Source organism: Vidua macroura, chromosome 1 (assembly GCF_024509145.1).
Source record: "Vidua macroura isolate BioBank_ID:100142 chromosome 1, ASM2450914v1, whole genome shotgun sequence".
Taxonomy (NCBI): Eukaryota; Metazoa; Chordata; class Aves; order Passeriformes; family Viduidae; genus Vidua; species Vidua macroura.
The window spans coordinates 4,814,833-4,841,168 of record NC_071571.1 but is presented as its reverse complement, the minus strand read 5'-3'; the positions used below and the strand labels follow the sequence as shown (position 1 = coordinate 4,841,168).

General features: G+C 42.5%; 1 protein-coding gene across 2 annotated transcripts in view; it reads right to left on the bottom strand.

The window, feature by feature from the left end:
• OXSR1 (oxidative stress responsive kinase 1) overlaps positions 1–26,336 on the bottom strand; it is an 88,304-nt gene that overhangs the window by 18,759 nt on the left and 43,209 nt on the right. Inside the window, exons 1-4 of one of the 2 annotated variants that reach the window (XM_053977235.1) lie at positions 8,207–8,945; positions 7,822–8,021; positions 6,066–6,175; positions 2,586–2,687 (exon numbers count right to left, since the gene is read on the bottom strand). In XM_053977235.1, the coding sequence (XP_053833210.1) occupies positions 2,586–2,687; positions 6,066–6,175; positions 7,822–7,990 (381 nt within the window). In that variant the 5' untranslated portion in view covers positions 7,991–8,021; positions 8,207–8,945. Of the gene's footprint in view, positions 1–2,585; positions 2,688–6,065; positions 6,176–7,821; positions 8,022–8,206; positions 8,946–15,335; positions 15,392–26,336 lie in introns of those variants that run through there. The other variant, XM_053977226.1, reaches the window with a different exon arrangement.

Genomic DNA, 26,336 nt, shown 5'->3' with positions numbered 1-26,336 from the left:
TCTTGGGAAAATATGTTTTAGACAAGCACTTTCATCAAGCATCTGAGTCAACAAGGATGTGTTAACAACAAAGACCCCCAATTAAGTTACTGCTTTCCATCCCATCTCTTGGCCCACACTGCAGTCTGTGGGCCAAACACAAGGCTGGAATGTGTTTTCAGGTCTGTTTTGTGGAATTAAAACTGCAAGCAGAGAAGAACTTCTACCAGTTTTCCTCATTCAAGATGAGCAGTTGTGCAAAGCTTTTGATTCAATGTACCTCCCTGAGGTATTTCTTCGCTAGAAATCAAATTAAAGACAGAGGCAACATAAAAAAAATACATGAGTCCACTTTCATGTAGCAGTGTGACAGCAGGTGAAGGCATTTCTCACATAAGCAGCTATCAAGCCAAACTGGTTCTTTCCCTCACATCACTTAAATATTCTGAAGGAAAGGAAGAAAATTACTCATTTCCATTTCCACTTGTCACCTACATACAGATGAAAATCTATTTTTAGAAAAGGAAACAGCACATAGCACATTTAAATAGCTTTCAACAGCTATATTGCTTAGGGCAGCAAAAGCCCATCAATCTAGCTGAAATTACACAGCCCATGACAGAATTCCCTGATTTCTTCCCCATGCCTTGAAGGGTCACTTAATGCATAAGTAACTTTGCTGCATAACAAAATTAATCTGCAGTGCAATAAAATTACATTCAGTAAATAAAAAAGAGAAGTCTTCTTGCAGGCTGCATGACTGGAACCCAAACCTCACAGAACTGGGGACTCTATCTAGCATATGACAACACTAAGTAGGTGCTGTTGATACTAAATAGGTGATGTTAGTATTCAAAGCTTCATCCCATGCATTAAAACCACAATAAACCGAAGTAAAATTTGCAGAAGCTGCTGTAAAATGCTACCAATAATCACAGCCCAGAAGGAAATATCAATGAAACCAGCAGCATCTAAATCAGCAGCACTTTCCCCATAACTGCTCTTTGCTCTGGCACAGCCACTGATATTGTAAGAAATTTAATGGCATTTATGAACTACTGAGCCTCTCAACAGTGCCTGCACATAGATGACAATTCTTAAAAGTAATTTTGTTCCACGAGAGTTAAATCTGTGCAAAGTCCATCCATTTGGCTTGGATGTGCCTGCTCTGAGTTAGGAGTAGCTGGATTTCCAAATGCCATCGTGATTGTGGTGTGGAAGGGGATGCACCCAGGCCCTGAAGAAGTGACACCCAACTCCCACAGTACTTCAGCAGATAAGACTGAAAAAATGGGAGTTTGCCCACAGGGTCACTAAATGGTTTGGGTTAGAAGGGACCTTAAAGCTCATTTAATTCCAATCCCCCTGCCATGCACAGGGACACCTTCCACTAGCTGAGGCTGTTCCAATTCCCACCCAGCCTAGCCTTGAACACCTCCTGGGATAGTGCATCCACAGCTTCTCTGGGTAACATGTTCCAGTGCCTAAACACCCTCATAGTAAAGAATTCCTTACTCATATCTAATCTAAATCTCTCCTCTTCCAGTTTATAGCCACTCCCCTTTGTCCTATCACTATCTGCCTGTGTAAAACTTCACACTCCCAATGCCAGCAGTGGAGGGACTTGACACCCACAGGCCTCATATCACTGCTCTAACCATGAGCCTTGGGGGTAGAACAGGCTCTCCACATGCTCGTGTCTGATCCAAAGGACCACACATCCCAGGAGGGGAACCAAAGTGCCCTTCAAGAGGATGGGCCAAAGGGGCTTAAAGTTTTGTGATCGAGACAAGGCCTCATCAGATACCACAAAGGAGATAAGGAAAAAGATCTCAAAGCTCAATAGAAGGACAGGATGCTTCAGACCACATCTGATGGGTGTCAACTCTTAACTTTGAGATGCATCCTCCCCCTGAAAGAACAACGTGTTAGAAGCAGCTCCTGGTTCAAGAGTCAGGAAACAGAGTTAGCCGAACTTATAAGGTGATCTAAGGTTCAAGATATTTGAAAAAGAATTTTGGTGTGTCACAGTTTAAATTAGAACATTTCTTTCATTTCAACCTTAATAAAATACTATTGTTGACAATACCACAGTTTCATACTGATGTGGTACTTTGAACTGGATCAGTGATTGACAGGATTGTCAGTGTTAAACAAAATTAAACATTCTTTCGGATAACTGGTAACAGGAGAGGTATCAAGAGAATGTCTGACAGGCTTTATCAGTACAAGAGAAAAAATGGCTAGCCAAGTGTCACTGGGTGCCCATAAGGCATTCTGGATTATTATTTATAACCCTAAAAACGTCTGCTGACTTCAGAGGTTTAAAACACACAGCAGTTTCCTTAAGAATGGTGAGACTCAGGATCTAAATAAAAACTGCAGTCTCAGATAATGCTGATGAAGTGGTGTATTTTTAAAAGGTGACTCGATACATCCAAGAACATCACGATCCACAAGTGCAGGTTGAAAGGACAAACTCTTCTATGCAACGTACTAAGCTGAGAGGACAAACTCTTCTGTGCAACATGCTAGCCAAATTCTTGAAAACATCCACAGAACACAGTGATCCCTTATCTTCCACAAGTATCTGGAGATCTGCTCACCTTCATCGGCGGGTATTTATGGTAAGGAGCTGCTCCTGTGGCCAGTTCAATAGCAGTGATCCCAAAGCTCCAAATGTCTGCCTTGAAATCATATCCTCTGACCTGAAAAATATTAGAGGATGTTATTATGTGCCTCTTGCTGTCCTACACTACCATCCCTTCCCCACACCCTTTCCCCACAAATTTGGAAAGACCACCACTAGAGAGATGGAAACAATACTTTCTCCCTTCTCTCCCCTCAGCTCCTCATACCTTCCAGGAGGTGTTGTAGAAGTCACAGTCTGGTGAAAATCATGGCTCTGCACTGTACAATCAAGATTGCTCTGCCATAAACTCCACTGCAGAACATAAAGAGGCACTGGGCTCTGACTTCTATACACAGCCACAGCAGTCATTACACAGTGCAATAAAACTCTCATAGTTAATAGATGGACTGCTACCCCATGGGACACCCGCCTCACTACACTTTTAATCAACCTGACTGCAAATATGCTCCATCCTGGAACTTCATGACGCACCAGCCCAGTAAAAGCCCCTCATTCCTGCCTGCAGACTAATGTTTCCCTCCACTAATTAACAGTAGCTTCTGCACTTGACATTAAACACAGGCTTGTTCAGGAAAATTTATAGCATTTACTTCCCCTCCTGCACAGGAAAAAATATTTCATATGCCAAAGCAGTTACTTCCTCATTATCATTAGGTAATATTTTGGCACTTGCTTTCTCCACTGCAGGGGAGAGACATTATGTACTAACTTCAAGAGCAGCTCCGAAAATCAAAGCATTTTGGTTGCTTAGGATGGTTTGTGTTTCTTCTCACTACACTACAGAAAAATGAAAATTGCATCAGAGCAGACCTAACAGAGGTACTGTGCTCAGCTAACCTAACAAGCTTCAGAAAGACACTCCTTGTGATGCAGCCAAAAAGCATTCCCCAAACTACCTTAAAGATGATCTTGAATCTTGGCAAACTAACAAAAACCCCTCCTGCACTATTTGTCATATAATACTAGAGTTGGAATGAAACTTGCTATAGAGACAGGAATTTATATGTTGCACTGATTCTTCTACTCTGTAAGCACAATTTTCATGAGCCCTAAAAGTCTGAAAATGTTTCTTGAAGTGCCTCAGTTTATGGATGCCATGACTTTGAACAGATTTCAAGTCAGTTAAATAAACAAGCAGATGTCTAGTAACATTTAAAAGGGCACAGAACAAGAAGAAGTACACTGTAAGGGTGGTTTTTTTTGTCTTCTCACACTATTTTTAGGATTTGAGAATAACTTCTGGGTATTTCTTAGCTCCATCTTTCAGGTACTCTTGCAGCACACCAATATTCTGCACATCTCTCCATTTGTTGACAAGATTTTAACAGTTTAGTGCGAGGGGTTTTTTTCACTATTTCACATAATCCTGCCAGCAAGTGAAAGCTACAAAGCTCAAAACTGTCTGCAGTAGTTCATCTTGACATCTGTCCAATACATTAGTCACCACCCTGCAGTTAGTTTATATCAACAACATTTATTTTTCTCATCAACTTCTTTTTTTTTGCCATAAATTCGTTGAGTGACCATACATTAAAAGACAATGTTGAGCAATCAAATATTAACATTCTGAAGGAATTTAATGGTGCTGAAGTAAACCAGATGGAATTGGGTCGATAATATCTACATGTGAAAGGCTAACAGAGCAAGCCCTCTGTCCCTCTTCCCGGCCGGATCCAGTGGCTCAGAGTGACACCTGCTGGAAGGCAGCAAGATCACCTAATGGACATTGAAGGATTTCACATCAGCATCATCAGCATCCCAAATACTGCTTTAACTTGATATTTGCAACTGGTTAGATGTGCACAACCTTGGTGGAGGTACTACACTCCATAAAAACCTTACCTCCTTTAGAAACACATTTGTGGGGAACCACCCCTCACTTTGTCACTGAAACCTTTCTTTCCCATTTTTAGCTCCCTCCTTAAGGTATTTTTCCCTTTTGTCCTGAGGACTGCAGCTGCAAAGAGCCTGGAGCAGCATTGGCCAGGCTGCTGAGGCCTGGGCACGACACACAGAACAGGAAAGCAAGAGACAGCTCTGATCTAGCTTCAGAAAGACCAAATACTCTATTTTTATTTATTTTTAACTCAACCTTAAATATAAAAATGCAGAAGAATATGACAGTGAGGTAGTTCAGAATCAAGTTTGCAAAGACAACCCTGACGTGGGAAGTGTGGCTTTATCCTGCCCTGTTAGACCTGCACTCTGAGGAGGCTGCAGCAGTGCTGGAATGCACTGGCCCCTCAGTCCCACCATGGGGAGCCACTGAAAAGGCCAAACATTGAACAAGCTTTTCATCAATAATATATTTAAGCTACTCCAAAATTATCTCCATTCCTCAGGGAGTTTTAGATATTGGAAAAAATGCACTTTAATGCACTGGTGTTTAGCTGCATTTGATTTTAGATACAGATATACATGGGGGTCTTATTCAAGATCCTCCCAAGCTTCAAAATATTTTACTGAAAACAAGAGCAAGGAGAAATGTTTCAATGTGGATTTACTTTAATAAAACAAATCCTTAAATATTTTTGTTTAAAAAATTTGGAAAGAAAAATGGAAACCCATTTATAGCCAGTTATATTTCTGCTTAGCACACCTCTCAGAAACCCAGGCCTCTGTCAAACTGATTTTAAGGGGATGAGGGATAATTTTCAGAATGTTCATGGCAGTGTACATCAATGCCATCGACAGTTACTACAAATGCCTTGTTAAGACTGTGGTGTAATTTTCTCTGTGAATCTTGCTCAGAAATGGACAGCAATTTTACATTAAATGAAGTTTCCAGGTATCCTTCATCAGAAGTCACACAGACAAAGCTTCTGTAGTTTAGTCTAGAAGCGGTGGAGAACAAAAAGTGGCATTCTCCATGCAAGGGGAAGAAGTATGACATCCTTTAGTGAGCCAAAAGAGCAGAGGAAGAAGGGGGAGATGCAAGCATTCCTCAGCATTTAGATACTCACAAGCCAAGAGACATTAAAAACCTGATGTCAAATGCATGTTATTATACTGAATTAACTCCCCACTCTGACATATCACAACAAACTACCCCAAATCTTATGTTTGCAGATGCAGAAGAGCATGTTACTGAGCTGTGTATAGCATATTTACCACATGTGAAACTATTTATATTCTACCTCACCTTCATGCAAAGGGAGGGGCAGATTTATCTTCTTTATGCAACAACTGAGCTGTCTCATCCTCACCTTAGGCAGGAGCCTGAAGAGAAGCAATGGGGCAAAAATCTACTGAACACTTAACATTCCCCAGTACGAGTCTGGCTGCAATAGGCAAATCAAAGAAAATCCTGTGTTTAAGAAAACTCTTCAGGATGTCAAATTATCATATTAGTTATAAATAAATATAGTAATTGCTGGTAACAGGGAATTCCAGGTGCAGATCAGCTCAGAGGACACCGGGAAAAACAATTCACCTGTTCCATAACTTCTGGTGCCATCCAGCAAGGTGTGCCCACAAAGGTTTTCCTGACTTTATTCCTGGTAATGTCACCACCAGTGGCCAGGAACGCACTAACACCAAAGTCTGAAAAGAAAACAAAAGCAAAATTTATTAAGAACACATCCTGAGCAAACTGAAGGGCTGTCCCTTCTTTCCCCTCATATTCCCAGCCACCTATTAAGTACCAGACCAGGCAGTCACGCATGAGGGGTTTCCTAATAAAGGAGGAATGATCAACAGTTAGCTAAGAGTGCTGGTATATGAACTGCCATTCAGCAGTTCATTCAATTGCTGGGGACAGCAGAGCTTTCAGCCCTGGCTGGCAGAGAGGAAAATTCCACTTTCCATTACAGCCCACTGGTCACATTAGAGCCTGCCCACACTCCTCCAGCAGCCCTGCTGTACAAACCTGCCCTGCCAGCCAGAGCTGTATTTACATTTGCACACACACATAACTGCACTGACCCTCAAGCAGCATCCTGTAACATCCACAGCAATCAATCTAGGTGCACAAAAAGTCCCTTGAAAACATTTAACTGTCCTGAGTTATCAGCCCTTTATTCTGGATTTTTTATTACCACGACATGCTTTATTTGATAATCCTCCATGGCTGAATTGCTCAGTGCTTTAACAGGACCTCGGACTGGTTCCTGATGATACTGAACGTGCCACAAAGCAGCCTGAGCATCCCAGGGAAGCCTCACGGACACTGATTCACACCCTGCACACATCACCCACCTGAAACACCTTTCAGAAACCAGGATGCTCACGGATGCCCTTTGTGCTCACTGGTAATTGCATTTCTTGGAACAAATCACTCTTTTATGTGAAAACTATGCCGTAACCTCGTGTTTTATGCAATTAAGAATGGCATGGAAAACAGAATCTGTTACCAGCAGCAGCATACAGGGATAGCAGTAAAGTAAGTTTGTTCAGAGAAGAGCATTACCAAAGATCTGGCAACTGAGTCATTCAAGAGAGGATGGCACTTTGTTTGGAGAAAAAAAAAAAAATCAAGTGACAGGGAAACTGTTAACACAGAGCTGCTCCAAACCACACTATTTATGTGTTGCTGAATTACAGGCCTGCAATGGGCCTATAACTCAATATATAACTCAATTCCCCATAACTTTATCCACAAACACTTGTTTTTTTTAAACACAGTACAAGCAATCAAAATCTCAAATGCCATTTTTGAGATTGATGACAGACTTGGAGGGCAAATCTCTGAAATTCCAGGGCTATTTAACATAAAACCAGAACATTATGGATCACAACTGATTTGAAAATTCTTGAAACTCTGTTGACAATGCAAAATGTAAAAGCCTTTGCCTCTGTGGCCAGAGGAGCCAGAGTTACCCCATGGCTTAAGGATGTTAAATTGGAGAATTAATTGCAACATAATATCCCTCCTTACGATGTGTAAGTCATGGTATCCATATGAGGACTGTCCCAAGTTCCCTCTGCATCACACCAGCAGTGCAATGACTCACTTCTCATTAGAATTTCAATATTTGAGAAACACCTCTGAAGTTATCACTCAGAAGATGCTGAAAGCTTCCAGTTAATTTCAGTTAGAGACTTCCAGGAGAGGAACTTAGCGCTCACTGAAGTACTAAATGTGGGTAACTGCAAGGTGACATTAAATAAAGTTACATAGAAATCACAGGGCTAAAATAAGCACTAACAAAAGCCTATCGTTAGGATTCAGCTCTTCCAGATGTGCTGACCTGTTCTTTTCCTGTTCCCAAAGGCATTTTGGCTTCCTGCTAGGCTTGAAGTTTTAGCACTCCTAGATGGATCACTGTCCCCATCAGAACTGCAATCTGAATCTTCTGGAAACCCACTTTTTGCAAAAGTGACTTTTGCTTTGAGATCTTCCATGTGAGTATCCATCATTTTTGCTTGTCTCAGAAACTGCAGGAGCTCCCTAAAAGATTCAGAGTAAAGTTGCCTTTCACTACTCATTACAGGAAGTCTCCCAAGATCTATTGTTCTAAACACGAGAGCAATCAGAAGTTCTTTTAAATAAGATAATACTAACAGAAACTTGTCCAAATGTCATCAGCATTTTATTGTGATGTGCTGTATTTGAACTTGCACATATTATCTTACCTCAAGTTTCCATGCAGTCATTTTGAGGGGAAAGGAAATGCCATTCAAAGCAAAAGCATTCCAGCAGTAAAAACACAAGTCCTTCACACAGTATTCACATCTCACATCAAACCCGCGTTTATAAATTCCAGATGGAAATCAGGCCCTTACATCTGCCATCTGAAGAAAGCTTAAATGGAATTAAAGTTTATTTCATTACATGGTTGATTTATTTAATGTTTTCCCAATTAATTCCCCTCATTTCCAGTGGGCTAAAATAGGCTCAAACAGCCTGTGCTACTCCCCTGTAAGGAATGACTTTGGGACCATCTTCTCAAATGTCATCTTACTAACTTTATCCAAGCCCTAGCCATTCAGATAAGAATGTGCCTGCTCTCAGGAAATATCTGCAAAGCAATAAAACACAACTCCAACCACAAGTTCAAGTTCAATTCCTACTTCTGAGCAGTTGGGACCATCTGTGCCTCAGTCTCTCTGCCCCCAGAAAGGTTAAAACAGAACTAGGTTATTGCAAATGAACTGAACTCTAGAAAATGGGGAAATCCATGAAATTCAGGATAGCTCTGAAGTGTTTACACATTTGTACTCTTCCTTGGCAGCTCGTAGTTTATATTGGCTCACTACGGTGATAACTGGCAAGGACTGAATCACCACAGACAGGGAGGAATTGGAAACGCTTGGACCTGGCTTGCAATACCAGTAACCACCACTGCTGGGGATCCACCGACTCTCAGATATCCTAAAGGAGCCCAAGACCTGCAGACTTCCAGCAATCTGATAGCAAATAACAGTCTCCAGGGTGTCTGGATGGAAGCGGTGAGACTTTTTTTTTTTTTTCCTCATTTTTCTGAAGCAATGTAGAAAATATTCATCTGTTGAAGCTGTTACAGTCATTTAAACCAAAGATTGGAAAAAAACAAACAAACAAAAAAACAAACAAAAACAAAACAAAACAAAAAACATGAATATGTATATCTACAGACTTGCATATCACAGCAAAACCAATCCAGGATGGGGATTCAATTCTGCTGATGCATGCTCTACATAAAATATGGCCAATTTTTTCTCTTCCACTAGAAGTGCGTTGCAAACCACATATCCTACAGGATACTCTACAGTGGCATTGAAGTTCCAGAGTAGTGTTTGCAAAAGCATGCCATGAGGTAACAATTCTTGGTACTATGGTATCCAAATTGTCAAACTTAAAAACTACCCTGGCCACTCAGGAAATGTAGAAGTTGAAAAGGAAGACCCAGCACAAACAACTCAGAAACATAAGAATGCTGTGGCAGGACCACACCACAGCAGGCACCACTGCAGATGTGTCTCTCAGGAAGATACATTTCTACCATGTTCTATATTGTTTTATCCAAATCTAGAAGTCACCTGTTAAAAACAATCTCTCCTTGGCCCTCTTATATTGTAACATCACCTTAATCCTAAAAAGCCCAAGTACCTGCTACTACATGTAGCTACCTACAAGGTACATAGAAGGGAAAGAAAGGAAGAATGTGCACTAAGAGCCAGGACTAAACCTGCTGATATCAGAGGGGCTTCTACAGAGTTTGGTGTGCTTGAATCAGACCCTAAAGCAGTTTTCAACTTCAACAGGGCCAGAAAAACAGAATAATTCAATCTTGACTTCAAAATCTCTTCGAGTTGCCTTTAAACAAAAAGCATTTCAGAAGACAGAACTAGATGTTATTTTCACTGGTCACCTTCCTTCTTGTTCAGTGTTCACCATCAGAAAATATCTGCAGTTGTACTTAGTGCTTTCCTGCAAACCTTAAAGCTTTTAGAGCACTGAAGATGAATGAACCTGGCAGCAAGAGGAAAGCAGTGATAAACAGCAATTTTGTGCTGAGAACACAGCAGGTGGTAGGATACCAGATAAAAGGAAGATTAGTGGAGAACAAGAATCAAAGGCTTCTTTCCTTTTCAAGTCTAGATTGATGCACAGTGGTACTGGATCTGTAAATGCACTTGTCCTCCTACTTCACAAAGTAACTTCAGGATGACAAAGCCCAGGCTGGGTGATGCCACCCACTGCCCTCAGAGACGTTCACAAGTGGTTTCAACAATCAAACAGTGCAACATCTCTTCAGGAAACACAGATAGTACCAGTGACACAAAGAAAAAGTTATTTCACAACTCACTGCTGCAAGAGAGGCCCTAGAAGTCTCCAGCAATCATAGAGAAAAATACTATCGGCCCTTTTTTTTAAAAGACAGAAGAGGCTCCAAGGTGTTCATGATACAACACAGGCTCCTCAAGCAAGCCCTGCAATCAATATTCCCCTCCCAGGTTAGATTTGTGCCTTGCCCCTTGTTCAAGCAATTTAATCTCCCAAAGTTAGAGTTTCCTAAGGGAAAGTGGGGAATGACACTGCCTGCATCATAGCTCTATGTTTATGTAGAGTGCTATTTTAGTGCCATGAATTAAGAGCAGTCAGGAACACAGCGAACCGGTGACAAGCTGGCATGGATTTGTGGAAAGTTACACAAATTCAGTTACACAAGTTTTGCCTGGCCTTAACTATCCCCGTTTTATAAATAGATAAAGAGAGAGGGGTTAGGCAATTTGCCCAGGATCAATTAGCAAGTCCTGAACAACTTAGTGAAATCTCAATCTACTTCAACTGCTTGGCAACACGGCCTGCCCAGGTCAGGCTGACGCTGCAGGCACCTCTCAGGAGCGCATGTTCAGAATTCTTTGGTTTTAAATCCTGAAGAGATCATATTATTGTCTCCAGAACCAAAAAATCCACACATGGAGGGATGAGTGCCTCTCAGCCTTCAGCAGACACTTGTATCATCACATTCAATCTCAGAGGGGTGGGTGATGTGACAGCATTATTTAATATCCCAGTGGATAAAATCAGGGGAAAACAAAGATATAGTCTGAATTCAGTCTCAGTAGGATGCTCACATCATGCCATGGCTGAAGCGTGGCTCATACTGAGCAAGTCTCATGCACCCTGGGAGAGTTTCTCCTCAACCTCTCCCATCCCTTCCCAGTCTATCAAGATGTTCATTTCACAGTAATTTATAGGTCCTGCATAATTAAATAAACTGACAAATGCAAAGCCTTGCTTACTGTGAGAAGCCATCTCCTGGTTTATGCATCAATACTGATGCCGATGCAGTTTTATGTTGACAGAGTGTTTTTATCCATGCACTTTTAGACTCCAGGGAGCTGATAAATGCCAGAGCAAAGAGGTTTTATGCTCTGATTAAAAGAAATGAAGTAATTGCCATGGAGAGGCTGGAACACAAAAGAACGTGGCTATCTCCATTTACATTGCAACCACTGTCAGCACAGCTCAGAACAATGGTATCTGGGAAAGAGTCCTGCTCTCTCCAGAAGACAGATTAATCCAGTGTGAAGGAGAACACTTCAAACTGAGAAAGTGATACTGTGAATTGTAACAGGCTCCAAAAACTTGGTGCCAAGCCACAAGCCCAAGTGCCCTTGGGGGAAAAAGGAGAAATGTTAAGATAGAATCAAACTGCCCCACTTTAGGTCTCGCTGATCAGCTGGATCTGTTAAAGGCAATTTTCTCCTTGGTTCAGTGGATGCACTTTTTGAAAGCCAAAAGAGCTACACAGTTAGAAATAGAGTCATGAGTAAAAATAAGACCTGGGGAGGAGTTTCAAGCTGGGAATTTGTGCAAGTCATTAGAGGAATTTTTAGAATTCCCACTTCCAGCAGATGCCCCCAAGCTTACAGATCTCTCCATCTCTTTACCTGCAGCGACCTCAACTCACAGTGCTCCCACAGTGGCTTTCCCCATATGCACAAACACCAACTCAGGGTTACAAACAGAACCTGAGAAATGTCTGACACACCTTCATCAGGTTGCTTTTTCTGTTCAGCCTTAACAGAATTGCACAGCCCAAAATTCACAAAAGAGGCTTTAATTTTCACTGGTTAGAACTGCGTAATACTGCAGCAAAATTACTGCCATGAATTTCACACAGTGAAAGTTTCAAGCAATTAAATTCACTGACACGTTGTGGAGGTGCAGTCCTGCAGTGAGATTTCCACTACTCAGTCTCAAATGTACCTTTGCTTTTTCCCTCTCAAAGGATTTCCAGATTGAGATGTACATTCCTCATTTACATTTGAGAATTACATTTCATCTGGGACAAGGAACAGGAATTGTGTCAAGCAGGAGGAAATGCACAGGAACACAAGATCACAAAGGCCAAAGATTGAATAAGACCTTCTAACTGTTCACAGGCAGTTTGGATAGAGGAGTGGCAGAGGGGAAGGAGTCATTATAAAAGAATGGAAGTCTTTCTTCCCTGCTACATGACTTAAATTTTTCATGTATACCAAACCAGCTCCTTGTGGGGAGGTGCCCCATTCACTCCAGCCCTCAAGGCTACATTCCACAGCTGATCAATCTTTTGTTTTTTATCTTGTGGTGTAACTTTCCAGAGAAACTTAAGAGCGCTTGTTTCATGAGAATAAAATGATGTCATCCAGCCCATAATTGAAGCACTCAACAATCAACAGAATTATTCATAATATGCATTAATATTATTGTCAAAGGCAAGTGCTTTGATCTTGCTGAAACAAATCTCATTTTATTTGGATTGGTTTGCTTCCAGCATTTTTTCCTCCTCAAAAAATTCCCCAGAAATTCTGCTACTTCATCCTGGGTCAGGAGGCAAGGAAGCTTAAGTGTCAGAAATTCCCACAGAAACAAAATCTCATGTTATGACCAGGTCAGGCTCTTCTCTATTATTCATTCATTTATTTTCATTTCTTTCAAGTCATCAGCTGCCTCCACAGAAACTAAAGTGCTTCCTGCCACTGCAGTGAACCCTCTGACCTTGGTTTAGTGGCCCTGCTGCGGCTGATGAAAGGTGGCAGGGTTGGTCCTTCTGCATGTTCAAAGAAAGAATTTGTAAAGAGGGAACCTTGCACATCTCGAAGTGCTGCTTTCACAGGATATGCAGAGAGATGAATTTCATCATTCAGGTGTTGCACATATAAACCACGAGTAGTTCAGTCTAGGGAACGTGTACAATCACAGACAAAAGTAAATCCTCTGAAATGCACAAAGCTAAGACCAGTCAACCTTAAATCTTTTTATCAACTGAAAATTTCTCAGCAGAAAAAATACACAAATACCTATTGCTAGTGAGCCTTAATACAAAAAAGCCAAGCCCTCAGAGCCTTGTGGAAGAGAACCACGAGCAGTTCTCTCTAGGCTGGCAGAAACACTCAGTTACACCTTTTTGCAGCCTCTCCCAAAACAGCATCAAAAGCTCAGTGCAATTACAAGTCCAACATGTTATATCTTGGTCCTATTATGGAAAAAACTAGGATTTCACTGTAAAAAGTTTGCTCCTTTGAGCATTTTAGAAGCCACTCCCTACCTTCCATCAGCTGCCACATAACTGAATTATTTTCACCTCATTAGAAACGTAGCAGCAGGCATTAAAGGCACCAGGAGACTTAAAGAAAACAAAGGTACTTCAGGTTTTTAAACAGAAATAGGTGTTATGTCCTGTAAAAGGGCTATTGTCCTCTGCAGAGAGGAGAGCTACCCAGAAAAAACTGCATTGCAACATGTTCTACTTCCTGGTGGAAAATCTATGCCTTTCGTTCCAAGATGCAAAGCCAAGCAAAGATATTCCAAAGGAATAAACAATGCTACAGGCACTTCTCCCTCACACAACTGTCCCTGCCTCGTCCCTGAACTCCCACCACACTGGCCTGACCACTGCTATGACTCTACCAGCAGGACAGGGCACTAAAGAAGAGACCTTGTCAGACAGAGATATGGTTCTTCCCAATTAAATATGGGATTGAAAATGTTACACACGTACATATGTTTGCCAAGCTGGCAGGAGGGGACAGAGCTCTGCTCCCCAGCTAGAGCTGGCACTAGGACTGGAAAGGCACTACAAGATCCATGGGAAAGGCACTACAAGATCCACAGGAAGAACACAGTACTGAGGAAAGGAGAATTGGAGAAAAATTGTGCTCAGGATAGAAAAACAGTATGCTGGGAAGAGAAGGAAAAACAAATATCACAGGTTCTAAATGTACTCTCCAAAAATCTTGGCTTACTTAATAGTCTGTAATAATAATAATAATAATAATCTCAAACACAGAATAGTTGGGGTTGGAAGGGACCTTTAATGGTCATCTTGTCCAACCCCCTGCCATGGGCAGGGACACCTTCAACCAGAACAGGTTGCTCAGCTCTTCAATCTCGAATTCAATTGAATTGAATTCAATCTTGAATGTTTTCAGGGATGGGGCATAATTCTTGATTTCTGAAAAGAAGACTGAAGTCTGTAGGAACATGTATGAAATAAAATTTCAGAAGAGGATCAGGGGGGCAAAACACTCCACACAGTACCCTTTTCTAACTATGGTCTTTCCCCACCCAGGACTGTTCCCAGCACAACTCTGTTGCTGCAGCTCCTGTCAGCAGTGACTGCAGCAGACATCTCCAGACACATCAGTATTAGCTAAAGCAACTCTCATCGCAGTTTTGCTTTGCATGACTGCTTCCAAGACTTCCAGCTCACCCCAGTTTGGGCTGGGCCAGGGCAGCCACTTAAACACCCTCTCTGCCATCCAGCTCAACTGAAGCGGAGCAGGGAGCATCCACAGGAGCAGTTTGACCGGCTGATCTTTCCTTAAATGACTTTTACCATCAGATATGCCCATTTCCTTCTGATGGATCTGTCCACCCTTCACCAGAGACCTGTGGAAAACCACCTCACACATCAATGATAAATCAGTGAGGTCTCTGCACTCCACTTCCGAGCCCATAAACTTGCTGATGTAAAAACCTGACTAGCTTATGCCAAGAACTTTATCTGATCTATTGATTCTGAGGACTTCACAATCAAATGATTTATATGTGCTGATTGTCATTATTCCAAGTAATAGTATTTTAAGATAACAAGATGTAATAAACTCTGGGTTGGCTTTTTGTTTTGGTTTGTGGTTTGTTTATTGTTGGGGTTTTTTGTTTGTTTTATGAACTGTGGGGCTTTTGGATGCTAAAATTTTATGCAGGTTTCTCCTTAATCATTAAACTATTTCCTTGGATATGCAGTTATGCCTAAAGTTTACTCAAAGCTACCAGGGAAGTTACCTGCAATTTGCACTGAGCCATCTTCTCCAAGAAGAATATTTCCTGCTTTCACATCCCTGCAGAAAGATAAAGCAACAGTAAGTGGAAGTCATTAAATCTTTACTTCAACCAATAAAAATACATTAAAAGGTTATTATTTCTTATACTTTGTTTCTTATATTAGTATTTCTTGCCTCAAATCATGCAGAAATAGGGACTTAATTGTAACGTCAGTAGGCAGGCATTAAGTAGTATTTGTATGATTTATATTTTAGGTACTACACACACAGAAGAAAAATTAAAATTTTGCAGAAGGTATCCTTAAAAATGCAAGGAAAGTGGTTTGTCCCAGGTTCTTAGCTAAAAAGGTGAAAAGTGAACCTAGCACTGGTCAGATGCTCATGTACCCCTTTACAGGGAGAGACTTCAAGAGACAGTGATTTGATCTGGTTCTCACCCAGCCCCACATTTCACTGCTCTCCAGCCCTGCAGAAGTTCTTGTGCTTCCTCAGGAAATCAGTTTAGCCCCATACACTGGTGAAAATCCAGAGAGCAGAAAAATGTTGTTTGCTTTTGGCTTAATGAGCTGGGTCAGTGAAAAAAGTTTCCCTGTTATCTTTTTTTTTTCTTTTAATGAACAAACACACAAGAACATCCAGCATGTGCTCTGAATGTTATGTACTTTCCTCTTTCTAGCCCAAAGCTCTGGTTTTCAGGTTAACAGCAACACTTCTCCATTCTTGAGGGGAACACTGCTTTCACTGCAAACACTTTGAAGTTTTCCAGTTTATTTTCACAGGCTGCTCCACATGCCAAACCAAGAGAAGCACTTCATAGTTGACACCCCTGTTCATCTGCACAGGTTGCTAAGCTTGCACTGCCCAGGAACCCACGTGGAATGGGAGCAAAAAGACGAAAACAACCCCAAAACAAGCAGATTTTCCTTCCACTGCCTTTGCCAAATATTCCAAATCCTTTCACATACAGAAAGAAGTCCAAAGCTATTTTTTTCTCTTCTCCCTAGTGCATCATGAGAACAGAACTGGTGTGGTGGCCTGGCCAAAGAGCCCCAGTCAGGCCCTGGAAATCTCCCCCTTCCTGGCTTTGCTATTCTGAAGAGGAGGCTGGGCCACTACCAGTTACAGGCCAGGATAATTTTAAATACATCCTCTCCAGCATTAGCATTTGTCAGACTCTTCCCAATATCCAGTCTAGGACAGTGGCATGGCAAGGTTTTTCCCCAGCACACGTCAGTAAAAAACCTGTCCATAAGACAGTCCCACTAAAGATGAACAGCAAACGGCAGCTTACAGCACCTTCAGCCTTCAAACTGGTATTTCAAGTCATGCCAAATGTACACCTCTTGCTAGCAGTGCCCATCCTGGAGCCTAACCCCAGTTTGAAGCACAGGTGTGAGAGCAAGTACAGGAAAAATTCTAATTTGTTTTAATAATGAAGATGTGTCACATAACTTCAGAGTTTCATACAGATCTGATAGCCTCAAGAAGCTGACTTTCCCTTCCAGAAGCATGATTTTTGTTTTCTTCCTGCAACCAGCACCTGGTAGCCATTGCAGACAACACAGCATCAGTGGATGCTCTTAAATACATGAAGGACCTGAAGGGATTAAATACAGAATTAAGCAGGTGGCTACATTACCCCCCTTAGCATCCATTGGCCAAATCCAGTATAATCGGCGCTGTTGAGCTAATTGCCATGAGACACAAACCTGACTGAGCCCTGCACTCCCAAAAACTGCTCATGGTCCATAAAAAGGAGGAATGGAAAAGCTCCCTGCCAATATTTAGGTAGAAGATGCCTTTGGGATCCAGCCCCAGGAGCGCAGGGAGCCACGAGAACACAGCACTGAAGTCTGCTGTGTCCTAGGTGAGGAGCTGGCTCACACGGTGTGAAATGTGCTTGGCACAGGCACAGCCACCTCCAGGAATCCCCCTGCACACCAGCACTAATTCAGAGGGAACACAGGGCTTTCAGGAAATTCTCCAGTCCTGCTGGAAATGTTTACCCACAGCTGATTCTCCTGTGACAGCCAGGATGCACCAGGCCCTGCCAGATCCAGGTCATGGGGAAAGGAATAGCATGCACGAGGTTACCTGTTGAAGTTATTAATTCTCTTACTGGAGTAAGAGTAATTTCCTCTTCCAACTGTACTCCAAGGCAGCCCAGGATGCTGCAGCCTTTCCCCAGTAAGCTGGGCCATGCACTATTGTGCAGCCTTTCCAAACTTCCCCTCTGGCAGAGCTGCACATGTGGCTCACCAAGCCCCCATAACAGACCACACTCAGCCATGAAGGAAGTGCCAGGGAAGATTTTAAGCAAAACTAAGGATGACATCTCAACTATCACACACTTCACAATCCAAAACAACTTAGGCAGGTTTCACTGGTGTAGCATCAGCAGTAAGAAACCAGGAGGCATTCCCTATCACCAAACCATCCCACCACAGCAGGGAAGCTGGACAGGTTTGGAATGCAAGAAAGTAGCAAAACAAGCACTCAGATTGAATCCCATAGAAAATTGAGCCAAAGGACTCCAGGCCCTTAACCCCCTCAAATCAAGAGGCTTGCTTGCTTTTTAACTTCAGCTTGGATTAATTAAAACTTACATATTTTCTCATTGGAAACAAAAGTCAGTAAACATGATTTTTAAAGCTGGTTTAAGAAATTAAAACAAGTCATGGCCACAATATGAAATCCAGGAGGCCAAAATAGCCACTGCCAAATATCCAAGTCAAACTACAGAATTACATTACTACTTCATGTGGCACTTCCTTACAGTGACCAGCCCTCTGCAAAGGCCGTACTCACCCCAGCCTGGCACAGTCCACCCAGAGCAGCAAAACTGATGGGGCAGCAAGATGTTTGGGGAGTCACTGTTTCCATTGAGGAGTCACTGTTCCATAGAAGCATTTTCCAGCTTTCCCATTCCCTATCCCAGTGTAACAGCACTGCAGCAGCATCAGGTGAACACAGAGCAGCCTTAACACTGTGTGAGCACTCACCCCTTCCTTTTAGCATACACTGGTGCAGTACAGCATCTTTGAAGGAGGTTCTCATCTAAAATCATATTTTAAATTAAGTGCATTTGAAGCAATGGGGCAGCAGAAAGACGATCAGTGCTTTCCTGTTTATTTGCATCAGGAGATGCTTATAAACTCGTGAGCTGAATGGCGAGAAGTTTGTTACTCCAGGATATGGTTATTGCCAAGTGTAACAATTTGAAGGCACTTCCTATTAATGTGGTAATGACCATATCCTGGGCTGATACACTGGGAATAAATTGTGTGCCTCTGGCATAATTGCTATAGTGGAAACAGGAAGCAGCTTTAGCGTAAACAATAATTATATCACATTTTAAATGAAGTTACAGAAGGATAGAGTAAACTTTCTTGTCAATAGCTTAACAAATGCTACAGTACTTCTGGACACTCCTGCTCCACAGCTGTCATCTTCCTCTCTTCTAAAGTCTTCAGGAGCCTTTCCACAAAATAAAGACTATGCTTTTATTTACCTTGTACTTCATAACCAGAGTGGGGAGAGAGGCTTGGACTCGCTCCAGTGCAAAGCTGGATTCTCCACATCAGCCTTGAAAGGTTTCACAGCAGGGCAGAAACCCTTCTTCATCTGCATTCCAAACTAGTTTAACTTCCCAGTTTGACCAGACAAGAGTTACATCACATTAATGCCTCCAGGATGGGGCTGGGCCCCAGGCATGAGGTGCTGTAAGAATAAATTTCATCCCAACAACAAAATTACGGCCAAGCTCCAGCTACAGGAGATTTGGGAGCACAGGAAGGCAATGATATGATGCTCCCCAGTTTTAAGTGCCGTGTTCCCACACTCCCCTCAATTTTTCAGTAGGGCACAGGGAAAGTACATGAACTGTATCCTGGTGGCTTGTTCCCACGATAAGGAGTCCTTAAAATCCTGCTAAATGATCAGATCCACCCTCATCTGTAGCCCTCAATCCTTGGCCTAACCCCATAGTTACAGCCACTGCAACCACAATAGAAGGGACCTGAGCAAAGAGTGTCACTCCAGGAGCTCTGCAGCCCAGCAGTGAGAAGAAAACTGTCACAGGAGAGGGGAAGCAGATAAGCCCTGTTTACTCTGCCTCTGCTTCCAACCTGCTGGCATGTGCCTTTCCAACACAAAGCCGGCTGTAAGCACAGCCGTGAGTCATTTGCCCATTAGATGCAATTTACATCAACTGCAACAATAAATTTTCATGGACTGAACTCTATAGTGCATAATTTGGCACGAGGAAGGAGTGGTTGGTCCTGCCAAGTTTCATTTAAAAAAAGAGAAGGTGCGAGATGCAACAATTACTATTTTCTTTTAATGGTAATGAATAACTCAAAATATTTATGCTGAATGCAACCAATTGCTGGAGTTGACATTGTTCTGAGTAATTTGTAAAGGACAATATATCTATATAGAGTTAGATATGAGGCAATCTGTGACACTTTACACCAAGTGAGTGCTATTGTCCCTCTACCATCAAACATTTCTCTCCCTTCAATAACATGCTGTTACCTGTGTCACCTCTTCCCTTTGCCTTATAAGCCAAGATATAAAAAGCTGGTGACAAGCAAGAGCTTTACCATTTAGAGCTGCAAAATGTAAACTAGGCTTGCAGTGTGCAGGCAGATCAGTATTTTTACCCCCTCAAATGTCAGCACGTTCAGTACAGCATAGGAGCAGGCATTTAAGGCAATTGTACTGGAAGTGCTATACATGAGCATGTCCCTGTTCCTGCTCAGAAAAGCTGTGTGCACTAATATTTTCAGGCCACAGGGTTGAACCTGAAGTCCCAAACTCTTGGGTGAGGTGCAATTACTGCCTGTTACAGTGCTGTACTGAACTGCAGAGCCAGACTCTGAAACATCTCCCAGAGCTTGAAGGTTTTCCAATGGCAGAGAGCTGGCAGAGCAGCTTCCATACTCCCTGCTGAGCCCAGCATAAGAGGAGGGAAGAGAGGGCCAAGTCCACAGCTTGCTTCATCCCTGCTCATCCACAGCCCTCTCAGCAGGTCCTCGTGGCCACTGGCAGCCGGGCCCAGTGGCAGCAGCCAGGCTGCCATAAATTCCAGCAGGGGACCAGCCCAGTGACATGCTTTATTGACCAGGATCAGGCAAGCACACCAACTGCAGCTTCCCTCCTCTCCAAGCTGCTCTGTCAGCTGCTGGGCTGTGGTAAAAGACCACGGCCTCCACACAGGAACTGAGCCAGAGGCACAAGGCAATCATCATTAACTCCAAGACTCAAAACAGTGGAAACATTTTTGAAGCTACACCTTCATGGGGGCTACATAGGTGGGAATAAATAAAGGCTTCTGAATTATCATTTTAATGGCTGGAGAAAGTTAGATGAATAATCCAATGTTATCATGAACTTTAAAAGTTTGTGTTTTTTTTTTTTTAAAGCAGTCTGAAGCAAAGCATTGAAAGGCAGAAGTGACTGACAGACTGTGGCTTTGCAAACAGAGCCATGTGAAGACAAAGACCACTGAAAAGGACTGTCAACTTCCATCACAGAGAGCTTTAAGAGTACAGCAAGTACTTGTTTTCTCCCTACCCTACCCATAAGATCCAGGCAGATCACTCTGAGTGCAGTGAAGACCTCTTGGGAGAGATAACTCCATCCTGTCGCCTGGCACAGGCAAACAGAAACCCCAGTCAGGGCTGCTGCAGAAATTAATCCCCCATTGCACTTCATTGTAAAAAAATAAAATATCTTTCAGACATTCCACGATGCACTTACTAGGTACAGCCCCTCAATTTTCTGCCCTCCAATGCTGCAAAAGTGGACTGCTGCTTTACGTAGAGGGTTTGGGGCCCAAGAAACCATGACTCAAATTTGATTTCTTTTAGGTCAAGTTGCTCTGGCAGCTCAGACAAGGGACGACTCACTAAAAAAAGCTGCAGGAGATCTGCCTGAAATTCACTGTCATCTTGGCTGTGCGAATAGCTCCAGGGTCTGGGAAGATGCTGAGGAGGTACAGAAAGAGTTGCAGACCTTAGGCTAACTATTATGAAGTGAGACAGGCAGCAGTGTGTCACATCCCTCACGGTGTCCCTGTCTGTCACACAGCCACCGTTATCGCAGCGCCTGCAATTTTCCTTTATCTCAGCAAATTATGTCCAGCTCACACTTCTCATTCCTGTGCCAACTTCATCTCTGACGGCTTGGTGCTCTCATTAATTCCTTCTCTTCCCATGTGGTTCAAGCCTAACAGAGAATTAAAGGGAGGTTCAAGGATGGATCCTGCCTGCCTTGGACTCCACCTCCCATCCATGACCAAGCCTCCAGCCCAGCAGCAGTGCTCATGTAACCTCAACTGCACATCAATTTAGCAAGTTGCTCCAGCTAAATCCAAACCCTTAAAAAGCAGTTTTCAGACACATCATGTCCTTCAGCCAGAAAACAGTGCTACAAGCACTAGACCTATGCTGCCTCCCAACATGGAGATCAACTAACCATACCAATACTTAAAGCCCCACTTCTTCCTCCTGCAAACGAGGCCTTTGCTTCACACATTCACCCCAAAGCACATCACTGCTTTGACATCAGCTCATGGCAAAGAGGATTTGCCAAACAGCCCACGCTTCTAACAATCTTCAGCAGTTACTACAAGAGAGAAGCTCCATCTCCAACTTCATACACCACTTTTCAAGTTTCCCCTATTCTGTCAGAACTTCAGTTTTTTCCTCTTGTATAAGGAAAGGCCTCTGCCCAGCAGGCTTTAAAATCCAGCTTTCATATGTTGAACAGCAGCTAAAAATGTAGCAGGATTTCTTCCACAAATGCATTTATTCAGCCTGTCCATTTCCTGATCCTACTTCCTAAGGACTGCAGTGGGGACAAGGCACAAAGACCCTTTAACACCTGCTGCATGAAAAGCAATACACAGAATGAGATGTGGAATCACAAGGTCTCTTCCTACCCCTGGAGGCCAAGATATTTTTGGGACACCCTGCCTTAGTCATTGGTAACAGGGAAATTCTCAAGTTATAATGTAGTCTTATTTCAGTATTTCACGTCAAATTCTTTCATGTGGAAGGAGGCGAGTTTGCTTCACATGGCAACACCAGTGACACCACCATGCTGCAGTATCTCCTGCATGTTAGAATATGTTCCTAATGTGCCCAGAAATAGGAATTTCCAAAAAATTATCATGTGTACATCACCCCAGTTTGAGTACAAGCTGCATCAGGTAGCAGAAGGAACAGGAATGTCAGTGATTCACACAGCTCTCTGCCATGATGGAAAGATGAAAGGCATTCTGGCAAATTCAGAACCAATTTGGATCAAATTAGGCCACAAAAAATTGACATAGGTGAGCTCAAAAAGGTCTCCATTTCCTAAAGGCAATTAGCATCCTGTTCTGGAGAAGCAGAAGTCTATCTCTACACACACAAGGTCCAAGGCATTCCCCATGCAGCCAAGAACTGTCCCTATCTACAAAGCCACTCACAGCTCCTGCTCAGCCATGTCTGCAACATGACACAACAGGAGAAAGTCAAGACAGCCAGGGTTCACATGAAACCTATCAAAAAGACTTCCTTCTCCAAAATCTGTAATGTGACAGCTTTAAGCATGACCAGCATAGGAAGAAAGACCTCTATTTCATTCAGTTATTCCCATAAAATGGAGAAAGCAATTATAAAATCAGGTATCTGTACAATGGAAACTGTAGTTTCCATTGTACAAATAGTCCTGAAAATTGTTCTGAAGTCCTCACTGCACTCCCAATCTCACTTGGTGACGCTTTCCAGGCTACCATTAAGGGATAGATTTCTCTGTGGCAGTTCTTTCTTTGTTGTCCTAAATGTGTGTGGATTTTGTCTCACTTTTCTTTTTGAAAGTATTCACTTTACTTTTTAATATCAAAGTTTTATTAGAACTCCGCTAGGCAAGATATAATTCAATTTAGTAAACATAAAAAAATAATTTCTGATGCAGCCTTGCAAAATTTTCAAGTGTGTTTAATATATTACCACACAAATTTAGTAAGTGGCCCTTTTCTCCTGCTTTAGCGTAAGACACAAATGAAAAGACTGCAGTGGTATGAATAAATGTTTAAAGAATCTCTACATATGCAGATTTTAGGATCTGTGAAGGCCAGAAATTCTGGTGCACCAAAACAGGGAACAATATCCAAAGCCATCTTTTTGAAGTGAGTTATATTCATGTCATGCATCATCCCAGTAGAACAGATGAACAAGACAGTTTAAACAATTACTTTGCTGCTGGAGAGATGCTGCAAGAGCCTATATTGGGTGACCTGGTCTCAGCAATCTACACCAGACAAAGGCAGTGACATGAAAAAGATGTCACAAACAGTGTTGTACATGTGTGCATGGCACTGGGTTTCTTCAGAGTAAAAGCTAAGAGTCTGTTACATTTTCATTTGACACATTTAATGCTGCAGACAGTGAATGATTATTCCCCCTGGAAACACATCAAATTCAAATACTCCTGACAATTTGAGAATTGCTAGAAACCACCATTATTTGAGTGTACAACTCAGTCATGGATCACTGAACAAAACCTGTCACTGCTGTAGAACCTTTAGGAGATCACCCAACCTCTATCTTCCCGCTCTGAATCATATTTTTCCTGCTTCTCATCTCCATGTAGCAAAGCAGAGAGAAAAGCTTAAAAACTCCTCTCCCTTCTATAAAAGGCCAGAGTCATTCTACCAAACAGTTGGGTTTTCCTTTGCACTAAACCAAAGTTACTTTGAGTAACTGCAGGACATCCAATGACAAAGTTCAGAGGTAGCTCCTGGGTGTGAGGGAAATGACAGGGGGACAAACACCTGACTGCAGCAGCCACAACTTCAGGCATCACCCTGGAGCCCACCTGCACCACAGTACTGCAGGGAGTTCCCAAGGGTTGGGGCATCACCTGGAGCTGCTGCAGGGCCCCCAGCACCCTGTGATTTCAGCAGCAATGATATTTTATCATCAGAGGTTGAAATCTCATGTTTTTAGACTTCAGAGCAAAGACTGTCTTTATTCACTTTGAGGAAAACTGTCTCCACAGGAGTCATTGTTTCTGGCTGCAGATTTGGGAGTACATCTGGTTTGTATTATCTCTCCCCAACCACAGGGAAGTTTCTTTTTTTTTTTAAACAATGAATTTCTGGATGATGCAGTGGAAGAAACAGCCACCAGGAAAGCGTGCTGGTTTGCCAAACCACCACAATACACCCCAGTCTGACTGTACAGAGACTGGGGGTTCAGTGGTCCTTGGGCCCTTGACACGGCACAGCAAGGTGTTTATTTGGGGAATAAATCACCCAATACAATCTAGAGCAGCCTCTTCTCTTTCCTACTGAGACACACAAGATAACATTTCTATTCTTCTGTCTTCTGAATTGTTTACAAATTAAAACTCTAGAATTTCTATTAACTACCAGCTCTAAAGGCTATTTCTACCCATACTATAAGAGAGAAGAGACCACAGTACACCTCTCTGAATAAAAAATTGCACTTTTCCATGGCTAAACAATAGCCAACTTTCAAATTACTGCTGTCCTGACTGAAAATCAAACTGGCAAGTAGAGGTGGAAAGGCTCTGCATCCTGTTACCCATTCCTCAATCCTCCCCTACCAAAGTTCACTTCCAAAACACACTCCCCAAAGCAAGATCTCAGCACTGCAGAGAGGAGGGCCTGAAGCTCTCCCCCAGTATTCCTACAGAAACATGAAAGTACACTATTTCAGAGGCATATCGGAATCCCATTTAACCACAATACCCACCAGTATGGCTATCAACGCATTAATCAGCTACATGAAAATTAAACTTGAATCCTGTAGGACAGCCAAGTTCTACCAAAATACATCCATCAGCTCCTTCATCTTAAATGAAAAACTTGCTGCTGGAGGTGAGCTCCTGCAAAATCCCACATGCAAGTATTGGTGATGTGTATGTGCAGATTGATAGAGGCCCATCTTTCAGAAGTTATTTACTCTTAGTATGGGTAAAGAGACAAAGAATTAAACTTTGAATCCCTGTCAAAACCATCCTAAGGCCCCCAAAAAAAATTTAAAAAGTGAAGCTATCTGGCATAAAAGCACAGCAAGAATATTGTTTCCAGGGTGTCTTCAAAGCCACAGTCAAACAGCTGTCCCAGCACCCTGCTGCCTACATTCTGATTTTGAAAAGACACCAAAAATGCCCCAAACGTTTTGTATGGCAGCACAGGCTGATCTAATTCAGCATATAAAATATGTTGCTGCTCCTCTCACCCTGTAAGAAGTAGAGCTGCAAACAAACTAATAGTTGGATTGCTGTCATGCCAATAGTTCAAGTGCATGCAACTCTAAACCACTTCCCAGGCTTTTTTTGTTTTTACAAAAAAACAGTACAGTATCACATTTATTGTGCTGCAATAGGAGAACCTGGTTATATTTAAGCAGTGTATTATTTCACCTGGACTAACTAAAATATTCAGTTACACAACAGCTAATCATGAACAGAAGATAAGCTCAGAGATAAAAATAGGGAGAAAGACAGAGAGACCTTGTAGCAGTTAATCAGCATGATTCATTTGTCAACCTGCCATACGCAGCACCACCTGAAAAATAAAGCCTTGAAGTTCCCTCCAATAAATCTTTTTAAACAATAAAACCCCTTGGGTTGGTTTTGCTTCGGTTTTATTTCCAAGTCATTCATCAAACTCCTGCTAATCCCCAAATACACAGAAGAATCAGAGTCTAAATGGGGAAGAGGTACAACATACCCTGAGTGTCACCCAGCCCAGATTAGCCTGGCAACGACCCCTCACAGCACGTCAGTCTCGTTTGACTTCCATAAAGAAATGTGCCCGAGCAGATTCCTGCAGGACAGCTTCATCCGAGGGCTTCCGAGTCTGGCCCTCTGTCCTCAGCGCTCTGGCTGGTGCCCAGCTACTTAACTCACTTAACATGAGCCGGATCACTGGGATTTCAAATCCTCACTGGGATCACCGTGCTACGCAGGAAACCACAAC